Source organism: Ahaetulla prasina, chromosome 1 (assembly GCF_028640845.1).
Source record: "Ahaetulla prasina isolate Xishuangbanna chromosome 1, ASM2864084v1, whole genome shotgun sequence".
Taxonomy (NCBI): domain Eukaryota; kingdom Metazoa; phylum Chordata; class Lepidosauria; order Squamata; family Colubridae; genus Ahaetulla; species Ahaetulla prasina.
Window position 1 is genome coordinate 172,938,840 of NC_080539.1, and position 19,512 is coordinate 172,958,351.

At 39.6% G+C, this 19,512-nt stretch overlaps 1 protein-coding gene across 1 annotated transcript in view; it reads left to right on the top strand.

The window, feature by feature from the left end:
- Positions 1–19,512, top strand: part of MACROD2 (mono-ADP ribosylhydrolase 2) — a 1,239,845-nt gene that overhangs the window by 1,027,660 nt on the left and 192,673 nt on the right. Inside the window, exon 8 of the mRNA XM_058180509.1 lies at positions 18,805–18,886. Within this exon, the coding sequence (XP_058036492.1) occupies positions 18,805–18,886 (82 nt within the window). The remainder of the gene's footprint in view (positions 1–18,804; positions 18,887–19,512) is intronic.

Sequence of the window (19,512 nt, forward strand, 5' to 3'; positions counted from 1 at the left end):
GGATATTACAAAATCTCCATTCCCACCCCACTCTGGGGCCAGCCAGAGGTGGTGTTTGGCGTTCTCCAAACTGCTCAAAATTTCCGCTACCGGTTCTCCAGGACCTGTCAGAACCTGCTGGATTTCACCCCTGGTTTGTTTCAATTATTTATACTATATGTCATAGGAAATATAAAAGCTCCAACCAGGTGCCATACTCTGAAACTGATGCTATGGGGTTTTACCATACATAGCGCTACAGGATTTTAGGGTGTGTTTTGTACAACCTAGCGTATTTTGCTGCATGAATTAATTTGTCATCCGTGCATTCAATTTCATGCAGAATTAGAAGAGTAGCTCTCATAGAACTATTACTCTGAAATAGAATCTTTGAAATGACGCAGGGCCTTTCAAAATTCTCCATCCAAACTGTGAGGAGAAGAAATTAGCCAAGAATTTTTTTTCAAGGGCAGGCCTCATGGACCAAAAGATTAGTCAATGATCTTTCCTGGTATTTAACTGAAATGTAGGAAGCCAAGGATGCTATGCAGACCACTGGAGATATGCCTGTATAATGAAAAACAAAATATTCATTCATACTCCTAGGCTGACTTGTACTTTGTACAAAGAACACAGAATATTATATTCTGATACGTATCAATTGTGGCATACTGAGATTAAACAGGAAAAATTCCATTTGAGAACTGCAGTGAATCTTTCTTTCTCTTTTCCTCTGTGTATTTATGAATATAAATTTGCTGTTACTATTACTGTTACTGCTATTATATTACCTCAACTAGTACTTGAGATAAAGGCAGAAACAATTATAAAGAAGAATAGCTATTTGTTTTAGAACTATATTTCAATTTCATTATTTATTCTTTGGTCCTTCCACACAAAATGCCCCAGGAAATAATAGAACCATGAATGCAACTCAGTCCCCACGCTCAAAATTACCATAGCATACATTTTACAAGGAATTGTAGGAGATAACTTGTCATTTGTCAATAAACTCTCATTTTTCATAGAATAATAGTTACAGTACATAGCTAAAATCGTAACTTCACTAAGTAAGAAGGTAAGAAAATTAACTTGAAAGTCATAGATTTCATTTTTCTTAATCTTAATAGTCTCTAGAGCAAGGTTCTATATACCAGCCAAAGCTTCATGATGAGATAGAATTAAAAGTTTTATATCTTGGTCACTGTTACGCCCACCTTTTCATTTTTAAATCTAATTCAACCGGGTTGCTTATTGTTAATTAAATCTCTTCTTTTACAAAGTTGTCTTTTCTTTTTGTGCAGTCTGCTATCCAATTATTGATCATAATTAAGGGGTAGAGTTACCATCAATAGAAAATGTTGTTGCATTGTGTCATTAAAATATATGAACTTTTAAGATGCTTTATAATTTAGCTTGTCACAAGTTCTAAACTTAGCAGGATGCCTAGATTTAGAAAACATCTAAAGCATTTAGAAAAGTACTGACCCAAGGCCTATTAAAGTCAATCAACAGATTCCCTTTGGCTTCAGTAGGCGTTGAACCGAAGCGACTATAAATGTGATAGGAATAAAGAGATACAGCAATTTTCTGGAGTTAGCAATTATTTAGTGACATGTGCTTTTACTAGTAAGGTCCACCTAAAAATGCTTTACTATGTTTGTATCTGAATTCTTTTCAGTGATAGGTTGCTTCAAAGGATAGGCAAATGCTCTGCTATTTGTTAAAAGGAAAAATTATGCCATGTATAATGACTTGTTCAGAAGCCCCTTACTGTAGACAAGAGATAGAGATCGACAGTACTCAAGAAAAATATCTAAACGAATGGAAGAATTGGATTGATTATATTCAAAATAGATATCAGATTAAGAAATTTCAGATTGCCTTTGAATGAAGGATGTTGTTTTTGATTTTAATGGAAGAAGTCAAGTTATGTGACAGAGAAGGATTATAATTGTGTTAAATTTTAAAAATTTAATGTATGACTGTTTGTTTATTGAACTATACCTTGTGTTTGCTCCGGGAAGTCGGGGGGGAGGGGGGTTTTGGAGGGAGGGGGGAAGGAGGGGGAGGGGGGAGGGAAAAAATTTAATTATTGTTGTAAAACTTTTTCAATTAAAAAAAAAGAGATAGAGATCGAGTTATGATTGTTGGATCTCAATTTGTTTACTTTCTGTTACTGATAAATGGATGCAATATTCAATATTTATTCTGCCTGTTATCTTTGAATAGCAATAAGAAAAGAATTGCCGTGTACATTGGAATGTGGAAACCATAAGCTTTATGGATCAATACAAGAGCTGTGCCCTGTGCATAATGCAACAGAGCAAAACTAAAAGAAACCAAGTATTAGATCTGGGCAGCAACCAGTAACTAGGGATCACAAATCATAACCCTAACTACAGGCAGCCCTCAACTTACAACTGTAATGGAACCCGCCCATTACTGTCGAAGCTGAGGCCTACGTTAAATGAACGATGTCATTAATGACAGGTTGCTGGGGCGGCTGAATGCCATCACATGTTTATTGGACCCGTGTCCCTCCTGGTTGGTGCTGGCCACCCGGGAGGTTACACGAGGCTGGCTCCAGGGGATTGTTAACGCTTCTCTGAGGGAGGGTGTTGTTCCCACCGCCTTGAAAGAGGCAGTGGTGAGACCCCTCCTCAAGAAGCCTTCCCTGGACCCAGCTGTTTTGAGTAACTATCGTCCAGTCTCCAACCTTCGCTTTGTGGCGAAGGTTGTTGAGAGTGTGGTGGCACACCAGTTACCCCAGTATCTAGACCCGTTCCAGTCCGGTTTCCGACCCGGGTACAGCACGGAGACAGCTTTGGTCGCATTGGTGGATGACCTCTGGAGGGCCCGGGATAGAGGTTATTCCTCTGCCCTGGTTCTCCTTGATCTCTCAGCGGCTTTTGATACCATCGACCATGGTATCCTGCTGCGGCGGTTGGAGGGATTGGGTGTGGGAGGCACCGTTTTTCGGTGGTTCTCATCCTATCTCTCCGACCGATCGCAGACGGTGTTGGCAGGGGGGCAGAGGTCGACCTCGAGGCGCCTCCTTTGTGGGGTGCCACAGGGGTCGGTTCTCTCGCCTCTCCTGTTCAACATCTACATGAAGCCGCTGGGCGAGGTCATCAGTGGTTTTGGGGTGAGTTATCAACTGTACGCGGATGACACCCAGCTGTACATTTCCACCCCTGACCACCCCAATGTAGCTGTTGAAGTGTTGTCTCGGTGTGTGGAGGCTGTACGGGTCTGGATGGGGAGAAACAGGCTCAAGCTCAACCCCTCCAAGACTGAGTGGCTGTGGATGCCGGCATCCCGGTACAGTCAGCTGCAACCGCGGCTGACTGTTGGGGGCGAATCATTGGCCCCAATGGAGAGGGTGCGCAATTTGGGGGTTCTCCTGGATGGACGGTTGTCTTTTGAAGATCACTTGGCAACCGTCTCCAGGAGAGCTTTTTACCAGGTTCGCCTGGTCCGCCAGTTGCGCCCCTTTCTAGACCGGGATGCCTTATGCACGGTCACTCACACCCTCGTCACTTCTCGCCTGGACTACTGTAACGCTCTCTACATGGGGCTCCCCTTGAGGTGCACCCGGAGACTTCAGTTAGTTCAGAATGCAGCCGCGCGGGTGATAGAGGGAGCCACTCGTGGCTCCCATACAACACTGATCCTGCACAGGCTGCACTGGCTACCTGTGGTTTTCCGAGTGCACTTCAAGGTGTTGGTTACCATCTTTAAAGCGCTCCATGGCATAGGACCGGGATATCTTCGGGACCGCCTTCTGTTACCACATGCCTCCCACCGGCCGGTACGCTCTCATAGAGAGGGCCTCCTCAGGGTGCCGTCAGCCAAACAGTGCAGGCTGGCGACCCCCAGGGGGAGAGCCTTCTCTGTGGGGGCACCTACCCTCTGGAATGAGCTTCCCCCAGGACTTCGACAACTTCCAGACCTCCGGACCTTTCGCATGAGCTTAAAACATATCTATTCTTTCGAGCAGGACTGGCTTAATAGGGTTTTTTAAATATGGATTTTATTGGGGTTTATTTTATATTTTGTATTGTATTTTAAATTTAGGCTATTGGAATAAGTTTTTTAAATATTGTTTTTTATTGAAATGTATCATTTTTATTTTATCTGCCTATTCACCGCCCTGAGTCCTTCGGGAGAAGGGCGGTATACAAATTAAATTATTATTATTATTATTATTATTATTATTATTATTATTATTATTATTATTATTATTATTATTATTATTATTATTATTATTATTGACCACTCCATCCTTGAATACATTAAATGAATGCATCAGTCATTAAGTAGGGAATGGGTTGTCTCGGATGGGGGAGATCACGGGAAGTCTAATGCAGGCATAGGCCCACCTGCATTAGGCCTCCCCCCCCACCCTCTGAGGTGTCCCATGCTCTGCTTCCTGCCCCTTGTGTTCCCCACAGCCCTATAGGCCCCTTCTCTACTTCACCACATCACAACTGCACATTTACCTTTCAAAGATATCCAGAGCTTAGGAAATTGGAGTAGGATGGTTGCTCTATTGTTGGGCCACATGGCACAATCATGGGGAAGAAATCCTGCTGGTTTTGCTTTCCTCACTATGCTTTGCTCCCCTGCTAGTTACACTGGGGGGAGCAAAGCATAAGAGGAAAACAATATTGGCAGGATTTCTGTGCCATGTGGCCCAGCAATGGCTCAGCAATGAAGTGGCCTTCCTTACCCTGGTATCCTGAATTCTGGAATCATTAAAAGGTAAGTGAGCTAACATTGATTGAGGTGGGAGGAGTGTGTGGAACCCTGTGGGTTTGCAAAGCAAGCCCAGTGCATGTGGGGGCCGAGCAGGGCAGTAGGGCCTCTGGTGGCTCAGCAGACTAAGTCTGTCTGTTATTAACACAGCTGCTTGCAATTACTGCAAGTTCAAGTCCCACCAGGCCCAAGGTTGACTCAGCCTTCCATCCTTTATAAGGTAGGTAAAATGAGGACCCAGATTGTTGGGGGCAATAAAAGTTGACTTTGTATATAATATACAAATGGATGAAGACTATTGCTTAACATAGTGTAAGCCGCCCTGAGTCTTCGGAGAAGGGCGGGATATAAATTCAAATTAAAAAAAAAAAGGATGGGGGGAGAAATGCAGTACCGTAGGTGGATGTGCTACGGTGTCTCTGTGATGTCACAAGGGTGAATGCCGGGGGCTCTGCAGAAATTGTAACTTTGAAACAGGTTCATATATAGCTTTGGGGGGGGGGGTTTGTAACTTTCAACAGTTGTTAAATGGCCCATCATACTCCGATGACTACCTGTAATAGACCACTTCAGAAAAGGTGAAAAATCAAGCAGCAGGACCACAAGACAAATAAGGATCAAGACTGGAGGGAAAAGGGGGGAAACTATTTATATCAGTGTATTCCTTGAACATCTCTTTTCTGCTCAGAACAATCTTGAAGTGACTATCTAGGATAGAGGGTATCTCTCTAGAATTACATGGTTTTTCATGCAGGAGGTCTGCCACATGGGTACATTTGCAATGCATGTCTTAAATACATACTGTTTTTGTTATATCTTTGAAAGACTGTGATTGTTTAGTCTCATATAATGAGATAGAGTTAGGAGTTCCTTTGCTGGGCAATCTCCTTTTGCATCCTTGTCTCTTTTTTTAAGTTTCTAGATTCTTCTTTTGGATCTTAGTGATTTACCTACATAGTTCTTGCTTTTACAGACAATATAAATTGCAATGTGTTCTATAACTTTTACATTTTTGGCAGGAGTTTCACCTGTTCTGTAGCATCCCATATTAATATTATTGAAAGCTACAATAGCAACCTGTTGAATTATTCCCTGTATTTCTTGTGTTATTCTCAACTCTTGCCAAATATTTATTGCTATGCATGAAGTTCAAAGGTTTCAGAATTGTGGAAAATTTATTTGGTATGTAGGTAGGTAGGTAGGTAGGTATGCATGTGTGATTGAATTTGCATGTCATCAACTCCAAGCAAAACAAGGATACATTTCAGTTTGTGCTGGTTTAAATATCTCAGTTGGGAATTTATCTCTCCTAAATTATATCCACCTGTTACATCAATATCCTGAATCTGATGATACCAAGAAAAAGGGCCTGAGTACAAAAACGTTCCCCCTTCCATTTAATCATGTCTGGGACTGAGATTCTGAGGCTGCCTGGACAACTCCTTGCAGTTTACTTGGCAAGGTTTTCCAGAAATGTTTGCTATTGCTTCCTTCTTGGGGCTCAGAAAAACTGGCTAGCCAGAGGTCACCCAGCTGGCTTTGTGCTCCAGGCAGGACTAGAGCTCATGGTCTCCTGATTTCTAGCCTGTTGCCTTAACCACTACACCAAACTGGCTCTCCAGAAGAGTAATACTCTATCCTTAAATAGACTCTGAATTACCCAGGAGGGAGGTGATCAATAAAATCTGTTGTCTGAAACTGTGAAGGTGCCTCCTAAGTGAAAAGTGTATCCAGTTGAACTTTCTTTTTCTTTTGCTGCAGTGCTGTTCATTTATGACCTCTTTGATCTACCTATTCATAGCCATGAAGCTAGCAAAATTTAATCAAGGCTGCAGGGAAAGGGGGAAAGGGGACAGGAGATAGGAAACACACTTTTAATAGTGAACTCCAAAATGAGAGCTGTCAGTCAAGAATAATGCCTTAGCTTCTTTAAGCTTTCCCAAAATGAATGGCTCTCTTTTCCTTGGCTGTAGAGATTGCAATGAGACACTTATAGCTGGTTGATGAGCCTAGTCAAAATTAGTATCTCTATATTCTTGTACTCCCTTCTGTAAAGGAGAGAGCACGAAACATCTAATCAATGTGGCATTTCAAAAGCTCAGGAATAGAAAGATTTTATTTGTAGAATAAGCTGTACATCACAGAATCCAGTACCAAGAATCCTGTTGGTCTATTGTTAATGTACCGTCCAAGTGATTCTCCCCCTATGACCACTTAAGTCATTTCTTTTAGAACAGAAGTGATGAAGAGCAAGAGTCTTTTTCATCGATTAAGGCCAACCTAGTTTATCAGGCTCGCTTGGATAAAACATTCCCTGACTGGCAAGATGCAGGAATATAGTTTAATTTCAATTTATTATCTGCCAACACATGCCATTCAATCAGATAAACACAGTATCCGAGCTGTCATCACAGCATCTTATGCATGCTTAAAAATAGGATGCTTTCTTCACACATTTGGAAGGAATTAATTCATATATAGATTATATATGCAAAGGCCACTTTAAAAGTTTTATTTTTTTAAAAAAAAAGTTTCCCTGTAACTCTGGAAATGAAAAACGTGAAAAAAAGCCAATATTGACTCACCAAATATCTGTATATAAGTGGCCATGGGCACATAAGTGCAGTTTATATGAATGTGTCTGTGTGAAGTCTTCTACATGTTTTGTTGAAAAAATATTAGAATTCAATGAATGACTAAAAACATCATTTTGGAAAACTAAATGTTGGTAGCAAAGAAAATGCTTCCCTAGGAGAAAAACTGCAAACACAACATGTTCAACTGTGAAGACTAAATAACATCAGCGTGGGTGTGTGGGAAGGAGAGACATAGCAGCTATGATATTATGCAAAGTAACAGCATGGAGGAGTTAGGAGAATGGCAAGAAAAAAGAAATAAGTTTGGTATTGTTTTGGAGGCAAGAATCCAAGAAACTTTGCAAAGGAGGTCATGTGTGATAGGATTAGAGATAGAAACTTCCTTCTAACCCATTGCTGTCTAATCAGAAATCTTGCTACCTAATTCCAATGTGACCTGTTCATATAATGAAAGCATTCCAACAATGTGAATCAATTATCTATCCACTGGACATCTTGAGGTTAGATCCACATAAGAGCTCTCTACAGGTTGACAGTTGACCTAAACTCATAATCGAGCCCAGAATTATTGTTGAAAGTCCTGGTGGACATTAAGCAGTTAACCATGTGACCTCACCCAATTTCACCACCTTTTTGCAGTACCTACTAAGCAAACATTCTTAAGCCAATGCAGTAGTTGTTAAGCAAACCTATTTTTCCCAATGAGCATTTTTTGCCAGAAATCAAACAAATGCTGGAAACTGGCAAAAAAAAAAAAGCCAAAAATTGCGATCAACTGACTACAGGATGCTGCAAACAACCTTGAATATGAGCCAGTTGCCAAGTGCCCACAATGTGATCATGTGTCTCTGTATTTGTGTACGTGTGTGCATGTGGCCACCGGAACTTTGAAATTGGGTCGTAAGTAGCTCAAGAGGAGGTTTGCTCTGACTTTGAATGGTTGCTAAGGGATTAGTCATTAAGCAATGGTTATGACCTTTAAAGCGCTCCATGGCTTAGGACCTGGGTACTTACGGGACCGCCTGCTGCTACCACACGCCTCCCACCGACCCGTACGCTCCCATAGAGAGGGACTTCTCAGGGTGCCGTCCACCAAACAATGCCGGCTGGCGGCCCCCAGGGGAAGGGCCTTCTCTGTGGGGGCGCCCACACTCTGGAACGAGCTTCCCCCGGGTCTACGTCAAATACCTGACCTTCGGACATTTCGTCGCGAACTAAAAACACATCTCTTTATCCGCGCGGGGCTGGCTTAAATTAGTTTTATTGGGAAATTTTATCAATTTTAAACGGGGGTTTTAGTATGGAAATTCTTAATTTCAGGCTAATTTAAATAAGTTTTTTAATGGTATTTTAATCTTTATATTGTATTGTTTTGGAGGCAAGAATCCAAGAAACTTTGCAAAGGAGGTCATGTGTAATAGGATTAGAGATAGAAACTTCCTTCTAACCCATTGCTGTCTAATCAGAAATCTTGCTACCTAATTCCAATGTGACCTGTTCATATAATGAAAGCATTCCAACAATGTGAATCAATTATCTATCCACTGGACATCTTGAGGTTAGATCCACATAAGAGCTCTCTACAGGTTGACAGTTGACCTAAACTCATAATCGAGCCCAGAATTATTGTTGAAAGTCCTGGTGGACATTAAGCAGTTAACCATGTGACCTCACCCAATTTCACCACCTTTTTGCAGTACCTACTAAGCAAACATTCTTAAGCCAATGCAGTAGTTGTTAAGCAAACCTATTTTTCCCAATGGGCATTTTTTGCCAGAAATCAAACAAATGCTGGAAACTGGCAAAAAAAAAAAAGCCAAAAATTGCGATCAACTGACTACAGGATGCTGCAAACAACCTTGAATATGAGCCAGTTGCCAAGTGCCCACAATGTGATCATGTGTCTCTGTATTTGTGTACGTGTGTGCATGTGGCCACCGGAACTTTGAAATTGGGTCGTAAGTAGCTCAAGAGGAGGTTTGCTCTGACTTTGAATGGTTGCTAAGGGATTGGTCATTAAGCAAGGGCTACCTTTAGTTATAAGGGGTGGGAATCACAGATCCAGTAACACACTTTGTTGATGTTTCTTGGCACCTTGAAATAATGGGGTTTTGGCAGTCAGTTGAATCTCATTGAAGCAGGATTGATAAGAATAAGGGAAAGGATAGATCAGTTTCAGATGAAATATCTGAGTGTGGAAGAGGATTATCATCTCTATGTATATGCACACTGAGTAGCATACGGACAAGTCAGCTGTGGGCACAGACATACAGAGAGGAATGACAATTTATTTTTATATAGTGAGTGAAACTCATCTGCAAATCTTTGACTCTTGTGTCCAGGTAACCAGTGTTGTAAAGCTTAAAATTAATAAAACACATTGTGATTGACTTTTGGTACATTCTGTATTTATTTATTTGAGCATTATTTGGAAAAAAAATGGCTTTCTTTCAAAGAGAAGGAAATTCAGAATCCCACAATACGTTTCAATGTAAAATACGTTAGTCCTTATTAAGAAATAGATCTTATATTTTTTCTATACAGATATCTTTGCCAAAGTTGTAAAATTCAGCTAGATAGTCAGTCCAAGTTTAAAACCAAACTTTGCAGGAAAAGCAAGCAGAGAACTGAGAGGGAGTAACTCAGGTTCATCCCCTTTGGGATGTGTAATCCTGCTGAATGTTATTTCTACTTCTGATGGGCTTTTAAAAACTTTTCCGGACTGGTGGAAAGACTCCATTTAACTCATAATTGATTTGATAGTTAGCGTACATAACCCATCATCCAATATCAAGTTAATGACTGATCAGTCCTCTTCAACCCACCTGGGATCTATGATTGCTCTCTTGATTCTTGATTCATTGCTCTTTTTCACTTAGAGTTGAGTTGCTATTCCTGGGTCCTTATGAACCTTATAGAACGCCTCTGACCCATTGGCTGGATCCAGATAAACATGTTTTCAGCCCTTCTTCCAGGGGTGAAATGCTCCCGGTTCGGACCGGCTCGCACGATCTGGTAGCGAAGGCAGCTGCTAGTTCGGAAGACCGGTAGCAAAAATCCCTGGTCCCACCCCCTGCCTCTGCTGAGTCCCATCATCAGCAGAGGGTTTTTTTTTTACTTTTAAAAGAAGGTTTTGCTTCAGCCGAAACATGCCTTTAAAAGTTAAAAAAAGCCTTTGAGGATCCCGCCCCTCAGCTGAGATCGGCAGAGCCTTTAAACTTAAAAAATAATAATTTAAAGGCTACTCTGGGGATCTCACCTGAGTTCCTCATCAGTAGAACCTTAAAAAACATGTTTCCTGTAGAAAACATGTAGAAAAACTCCTTTTAAAAGAGTCTAAGACACTTACCTGATTACTGATCTACTTCATGGCTTTTTTCCTAGCCGGAAAGCCCCAGTTTTGCTTTCAGCACCAGACAGAACTAATCTAAACTTAACTAATCTATTTCATCACTGAGTGATTAATGCTGTCTGGCTTTTCTGGCTGAGGAACTCTGGGAATTGAAGTCCAAAATAAAATAAATAAATAAATAAATAAATAAATAAATAAATAAAATAAATAAATAAATAAATAAATAAATAAATAAATAAATAAAAATAAATAAAAAATAATAATAAAATAATAAAATAAATAATAAAATAAAATAAAATTTTGTGCTTTCTGAGATTTGGTGTGTTTCTGTAGTGTTTCACTCTAACTACACAAACACACAAAATCTCAGAAAGCTGTATGTGGTATTTTGTGTGTGTGTGTGAGAGAGTGTGTGAGTTGTGTGTGTGTAAAGTGTGAAAGTTGGTTTTTGAGCTTTTTGTGGCTGTGTGAAGTGTGAAGTGCAGCTGCTTTTACATTGTGTGTGAATGTGTTGTGTTGTGTTGTGTGGGTGTAAAGTGTGAAAGTTGGTTTTTGGTATCTCTTATTGTTTTTTTATACTTTGTTTATTATTTTTATTATTTATTGTTATTGGCCATGCCCACCCAGCCATCTGACCACCAAGCCACACCCACCAATTAAGCCATGCCCACAGAACTGGTAGGGAAAATTTTTAGATTTCACCCCTGCCTTCTTCCATATTTGATGAACTTTTTTCTGTGCCATCATATGCACAGGTAAATTATACAACCACCTCTTCCTAATTTGGGTAATTTCAATTATACAATTAATTGCATAACTTACAGACAGGCCTCCCTTAACAACCGGTTGTTTAACTACCATTCAAAGTTATGATGGACTTCAAAAAAGCTACTTACCACCTGTCCTTAAAGTTACAACTTCTGAACCCAATCCCTCACAGTCACTTTATTGCATTTGGAACACATTTACTACTAGTTGTTGTGTCCCACAGTCATGTGAATCTGATTTGCAATTCTAGCAGAAAAGAGGGGGGGAATGTCCATTGGATATGGTGCATTCATTTAACAACCATGTTGTTTGCTTAACAATCACACAATACGCTTAATGACTGAGGTGTGTTGCTTAATGGCTCTTGTAAAAATGATTATAAAATAAAATCCTCTTAACAACCGCAGTGACTTATGACCCAAATTCCAAGCTCCGTTATGGTTATTAAGTCAAGGTGCATCTGTATATGCTACAAGCTCATATCTAAAGTGTCAACCAATATACCAGTCTTTTTGCTATAACACAATTATGAAATCAAAATCAAATTATATTACAAAGGCCAACATAAAACAATTATCAATACATAATGACCAATAGTACCCTTGATAAATAGATTATAAATATAAACTACCATGTGCATTTATTCATTATTTTATTTTATATTTTCATCTCCCCTGTAAGGTGACTCTACTATATAACAGGGTATTGTCATGTTTTTTATGTGTAAAGAGCCCAAGTCTCTTTTTTTTAAAAAAAATGGTCTCCATGGTGATGCAATTTCCCTTGCTAATGAAGAGAATAAATTGAATAAATAAATAAATAAATAAATAAATAATAAATATTGCAAGATGGAGTGGGGGATATTATTACAGAAAAGTGATACAAGGGGTTTCTAGATGGGGTTTCATTTCCCCAAAATAACCTAGAAATGCTCCTAAAATTTGATCTTAAGTTTCTCAGAGTGAAGCAGCATGTCATGTGAAACAGTTGTCTACATCTGCTAGCTTCTATTGTTACCTACAGGAATATGCTCTTTGTGGACCTACATTTGTATCTTATTTAGAAAATTCACTTAATGTGACATTCAGCAACCAGATTGGTCTATGTGAGCCCCCACCCCCCAAAAAAATGGTACTTTGCAGCTATTTGGAAAGCGTCAAACCGATTGTGAGTGTTCAGATTGTGCATAATCTGAATGAACTACCTTTAAAGCTTGGCTCCAGGTTATTGAGTAAACAGTTTGTTCAGGATAATTCCCTCCTAACTCCATTCATTCAGATCCTCTGAAGAAGTTAATCTTCAGACTGGTGGACCTAGACTCAAGCCTTCTCTAGAATGGTCCATCAAATTGAAATAATTAACCGCTTTGTACACAGAATAACAGAGTTGGAAGGGACCTTAGTGTCAGGGTTCCAAGTAACACCTTCAATGAAAGAAGAATCCGAGGCTGGAGATTACTCAAAGTCCCATTTTATTAGAGATGTCATGTTGGCACACCTGGGAAAACCCGAATCTGAAAGTTTCCAGGTTTTCCCACCCAAGTGAAAGTTCAAGTCCCTGCCCAGCACCCACGTGTCCATCACATGACCCAATCATACACCATCCAAACTGGAGACACCTCCCAGTCATCCGATTCCAGGTGCCAAGGCAAGGCATCCTTGACTCTCTGAGAAAGAAATATTATTTTGATTATATATCTTCCATATTCCATACAATCCCCCCTTCCATTTCCCCACAGTAGAAAATGTGGCAGGCTGAAGGTCCAATGTAAAAGATGGCTTCCAGGCATGACACTTAGAAGTCTTCAAGTCCAACCTCCTGCTTAAGTAGGAGATACTGTACAATTCCAGACAAATGGCTGCCCAATCATTCAATCAATCATTCAATCAATCGAAACAATTCAAAAACAGTCTTTTAATTGATTATGGTTTTGATGGAATATTTAATGTTTATTAACTCTGATTTTATGCTTTTATGGTAAGCCACTATAAGACTCTGGTAACTGGTAGTTTAAACATTTAATATGTAAATACAGTTTAATTTGATCCCCCTCCTTTATTTTTCAGTGAATCCTTTGTGTAAAACTTTTTGACACAGAATTGCTTGCCAAAATATTCTTGTTAAGAGCTAATTATTGTATACAGTTTGTGCTTTTTTTACATGCTTGGCTTTACTTGAGAATTTCCTCTTTATGAACTGTTTTATTTACTACTTATTCTGGCTGCCATCTGGCTGCCTTACTCTCTCTTTTTGATTTTGTTTAACTATCACTAGTTTAAAAGCAGGTAGGCTTAGATAATTAAGGACAGTATAGAAGGTTTTCAAAAGTCTTTCCAGAATAGTAAACAGTCCTGCAGAAACATCTCCAGTGACCTTGAATGGAGGTTTCATTTCTTTAACCCAAATCCCTGAGAGGCAGCTGTTTTAGGACCCATCCATGCATTTTAAAATTATGATAAGCAGGTAGATTAATATTCGAGCCAAAATGTTCAAGCTGGATTGCCTAACCAGCTATCTGTTGAAAAGCAACTCTACATGGAATTGGCCTTATGAAGGCAAGTTTGTTTTCACTTATTTATTTAATCAGTGTATATGGCAGTTCCAGAAACAGATGTTTCCAGTATTGCATACAGAGTTAGCATAAATGGAAAAAGAAACTCCCTAAATTTTATACTGCTACTTGAAATGATCCCTATGACCCAAACAATAAATCTTTGTGTGCGGTTTGGGACGTTTGGACTACTATGGTATGAACATATGCAAACATATCCATCAAAAGTTATAACCAAGTGTTTCATTTAATGATGATGAAGATGATGATGATATTTAAAGGCCAAAATAACACTTTGGTAAAATAATCTCTTTTTTCCCCTTCAGATGGACCGTGTCATTTTTTGTGTATTTTTGGAAGTTGACTACAAAATTTACAAGAAGAAAATGAACGACTTCTTCCCAACAGGTATAGCTATTTGTTTCTTTAAAAACCAACCCTTGTTCTCCAGATATTGTCTTTATACATGCCTGCGTTGTTTATGTTTCTATAGGTCCTCTAAATGATTTATCCTTTGCCATGTATTTATATATAAAAAACATACAAAATGAAATAAATGTTGTATGGAAATTAGGGTCTGTTCAAATCAGCATTGGTGACTCAGTTTGAAATGGACATTGCTATGGACAGCCGGCGGCCATGTGATATGGGGCACACAGCTGATTGGTCTGCCGGCAAGGCAGCAAACTGGCGGGACACAGTAGCACGCTGATTGGCTGAGACGCTGACAGCTCCTATATAAAAGAGCTGTCAGCGCTGTTGTTGTTGCTTGTTAACTTGTTATCCAAGTATCGGAAGCGAGTCACGGTTGAAGGTTTCTGTCAGTTAATAAATGGTTGTTAATTGTTACCCTGCATCGCCTCCTCATTGTTGTTCTGAGAATACAACAGACATTCAGTACTAAAAGAGGGAATTATTGGATATGATTGTGTGATAAGAGAGTTAGGCAAAATTATTCAAGCCGTTAAAAATTTAAAATGTTGATTGCAGGCGGTGCGGTAAGAAGGGCATTTAGCAAGGGTCTGTAGAGCCATACTCCTGTAAATGGTACCCCAGCGAGGCCTAACACTCGAGGTTACAGGCCACAGAATAGAATGGAACAGGTGGAAGAGGACTGTTTTACAATTGTGCGCAGCTGGCCTGAGGAAATAGTTGATCAGGCTAGCTCCAGTTTGAAAAAGAAGTTGTTTCTCTCAGTGTTAATCGAGGGCAAGATTTGTAATGGAGATTGACACAGGATCATCTGTGTCAATCATATCATGGGATACACTTAGGAGGTTAGTGCCTTCGATAGTGAAGAGCAGATTGTTGTCCTGCAGGCTCAGACTGCGATTACCAGGGAATCGTATTCCCATTTTAGGTTGCGGAAGATTTAGGGTACAATACAGAAATTTCAGTGGCCGCCTTAAGTTAGTTGTGGTCAATGGCTCGCTGCCCAGCCTGCTAGGCCTAGAGTGGTTCGAGGCTCTGGGATTGGCAGTAACTGGAATACACGGCACTACGCCAGATCCATTCTCAGATCTGGTTACTGAATTTGCTGACGATTCAATGACAAGCTAGGAAAATATACCGGGACTCCTATATCATTTAATATGGACCCTAGCATAGCCCCTAGACGCCTTAAGCCACGCTGGTTCCTTCGCCTCCGTCCCAAGGTGGACAAGGAGATCGATAAACTGATAGAGCAGGGAATTTTAGAACCCGAGAGCAGGCTAGGTGGGAGACACCCATAGTGATTCCGATTAAATCGGACGGCTCTATTCGAATCTGTGCAGATTATAAGGCTACCCGGGACAGGAAGTTAGCTGTATTCCTGAGTGTCTGTGGACATGATATGTTTGAGAATGATGAGATATCAAGAGGGTTGGCTTTGATGGTTTTGAAGGACCTTGACCCACATTGGCTGGACTGGGATACCAAGCTGGATAGGGCACCATGGTAAAGCTAGATCTATTTGGGCAGAAATCAGAAATATGAGTATTTATTAAAGATGTAGCATTAGTGTAATTTCACTATCTTGAGAGTATAAGGAAAGTTGGCATAGAAAATTTGACCCTTCATGGGAAAGACCCTCTTATCATCTGCAGTATTCAACTGGGTCTAGATTTCTAACCCAGTTAGAAATATTCTCATACTAGATAATATAGCAGTTTAGCAGTTTAACTGTTGGATCCAGAGGTGGGTTTCAGCAGGTTCTGACCAGTTCTGGAGAACTGGTAGTGGAAATTTTAAGTAGTTTGGAGAACCGGTAGTAAAAATTCTGACTGGCCCCACCTCCATCTATTCTCTTCCTCCCAAGTCCCAGCTGATCGGGAAGAAATGGGGATTTTGCAGTATCCTTCCCCTGGAGTGGGGCAGGAATGGAGATTTTACAGTTTCCTTCCCTGGAGTGGGAGGGAATGGAGATTTTGCAGTATCCTTCCTCTGGAGTGGGGCAGGAATGGAGATTTTACAATATCCTTCCCTGGAGTGGGAGGGAATGGAGATTTTACAATATCCTTCCCTGGAGTGGGAGGGAATGGAGATTTTACAATATCCTTCCCTGGAGTGGGAGGGAATGGAGATTTTACAATATCCTTCCCTGGAGTGGGAGGGAATGGAGATTTTGCAGTATCCTTCCTCTGGAGTGGGGCACTGATTTACAGGGGCAGGAGATAGCCATTCTGAGGCAGATTCCCAGACAGGTGCGTGAAAAAGAAAGAAATATTATTTTTGTCAAGCAAATTGTACCAGAAGGAGTGGGCTTCAGATGGCTGATGCCAGAGGATTGATGATTTTCGGGAGGGCATTACGAAAAAATCAGTACAATTGCGGAGGCTACGGCCTATGTGGAGGAACACAAAGCCTCCTGGAATCAGATGACCCAGGAATTGAAGAAGGGAGGTTATAGATCATGGGGCTGAGCGGCTGCGCTGTTGCGGCCCTGGAGTTGGTCAGGCTGAACCCAGAGTTCTGAGATCCAAAACTAGGAAGTGATAAAGATATTTGGGATTGTGTTGGTTTTCCTTATTCTCTTTAGTACGATATTCTGTTTATTCTTGACCCTTCTTTATTACGTATTTAAAATTTGTAAACTTAGCTACTTCGTGTTACCTGCTTGCCATATGGCTGTTGTATGTGTTAAAAAATTTGAGTAAAATTCTTATTTTAGATAAGAAAAATGAAAATTTACCATACCTGATATGTATTTGTATAAACCTTTTTTTTGACTAATAAAAACTTTTTGAATAAAAAAAAAAAAAAGCCTTCTCTAGAATGGTCCATCAAATTGAAATAATTAACCACTTTGTACACAGAATAACAGAGTTGGAAGGGACCTTAGTGTCAGTGTTCCAAGTAACACCTTCAATGAAAGAAGAATCCGAGGCTGGAGATTACTCAAAGTCCCATTTTATTAGAGATGTCATGTTGGCACACCTGGGAAAACCCGAATCTGAAAGTTTCCAGGTTTTCCCACCCAAGTGAAAGTTCAAGTCCCTGCCCAGCACCCACGTGTCCATCACATGACCCAATCATACACCATCCAAACTGGAGACACCTCCCAGTCATCCGATTCCAGGTGCCAAGGCAAGGCATCCTTGACTCTCTGAGAAAGGAATATTATTTTGATTATATATCTTCCATATTCCATACAATCCCCCCTTCCATTTTCCCACAGTAGAAAATGTGGCAGGCTGAAGGTCCAATGTAAAAGATGGCTTCCAGGCATGACACTTAGAAGTCTTCAAGTCCAACCTCCTGCTTAAGTAGGAAATACTGTACAATTCCAGACAAATGGCTGCCCAATCATTCAATCAATCATTCAATCAATCGAAACAATTCAAAAACAGTCTTTTAATTGATTATGGTTTTGATGGAATATTTAATGTTTATTAACTCTGATTTTATGCTTTTATGGTAAGCCACTATAAGACTCTGGTAACTGGTAGTTTAAACATTTAATATGTAAATACAGTTTAATTTGATCCCCTCCTTTATTTTTCAGTGAATCCTTTGTGTAAAACTTTTTGACACAGAATTGCTTGCCAAAATATTCTTGTTAAGAGCTAATTATTGTATACAGTTTGTGCTTTTTTTACATGCTTGGCTTTACTTGAGAATTTCCTCTTTATGAACTGTTTTATTTACTACTTATTCTGGCTGCCATCTGGCTGCCTTACTCTCTCTTTTTGATTTTGTTTAACCATCACTAGTTTAAAAGCAGGTAGGCTTAGATAATTAAGGACAGTATAGAAGGTTTTCAAAAGTCTTTCCAGAATAGTAAACAGTCCTGCAGAAACATCTCCAGTGACCTTGAATGGAGGTTTCATTTCTTTAACCCAAATCCCTGAGAGGCAGCTGTTTTAGGACCCATCCATGCATTTTAAAATTATGATAAGCAGGTAGATTAATATTCGAGCCAAAATGTTCAAGCTGGATTGCCTAACCAGCTATCTGTTGAAAAGCAACTCTACATGGAATTGGCCTTATGAAGGCAAGTTTGTTTTCACTTATTTATTTAATCAGTGTATATGGCAGTTCCAGAAACAGATGTTTCCAGTATTGCATACAGAGTTAGCATAAATGGAAAAAGAAACTCCCTAAATTTTATACTGCTACTTGAAATGATCCCTATGACCCAAACAATAAATCTTTGTGTGCGGTTTGGGACGTTTGGACTACTATGGTATGAACATATGCAAACATATCCATCAAAAGTTATAACCAAGTGTTTCATTTAATGATGATGAGGATGATGATGATATTTAAAGGCCAAAATAACACTTTGGTAAAATAATCTCTTTTTTCCCCTTCAGATGGACCGTGTCATTTTTTGTGTATTTTTGGAAGTTGACTACAAAATTTACAAGAAGAAAATGAACGACTTCTTCCCAACAGGTATAGCTATTTGTTTCTTTAAAAACCAACCCTTGTTCTCCAGATATTGTCTTTATACATGCCTGCGTTGTTTATGTTTCTATAGGTCCTCTAAATGATTTATCCTTTGCCATGTATTTATATATAAAAAACATACAAAATGAAATAAATGTTGTATGGAAATTAGGGTCTGTTCAAATCAGCATTGGTGACTCAGTTTGAATTGGACATTCAGTACTAAAAGAGGGAATTATTGGATATGATTGTGTGATAAGAGAGTTAGGCAAAATTATTCAAGCCGTTAAAAATTTAAAATGTTTTATCCATGGGTTATAATGGAAACTTCTGACATATCTATATCTGCTTCTTTATTTTTGGCAGAATACGATAACAAATAAGAACAGTAGATATTTAGAGAACATTAATTACCCCCCAGATTTAACATGATACCTTCAAGCACTGTGTTGATTTTTTTGTTTTTAAAGTATTCAACCTGAATCTCTTTTTTTTAAGTCAGAGGGAAAGAAAGCAAAGCACCATCAAAATTGTTCAGCAAATTGTTCTGCATCAATGCAAAATGTTTCTCCTTCAACTTAAAAAAATAAAAAACTTTCAAAAACTATAAGCAGTAAAACATTATTTGCCTC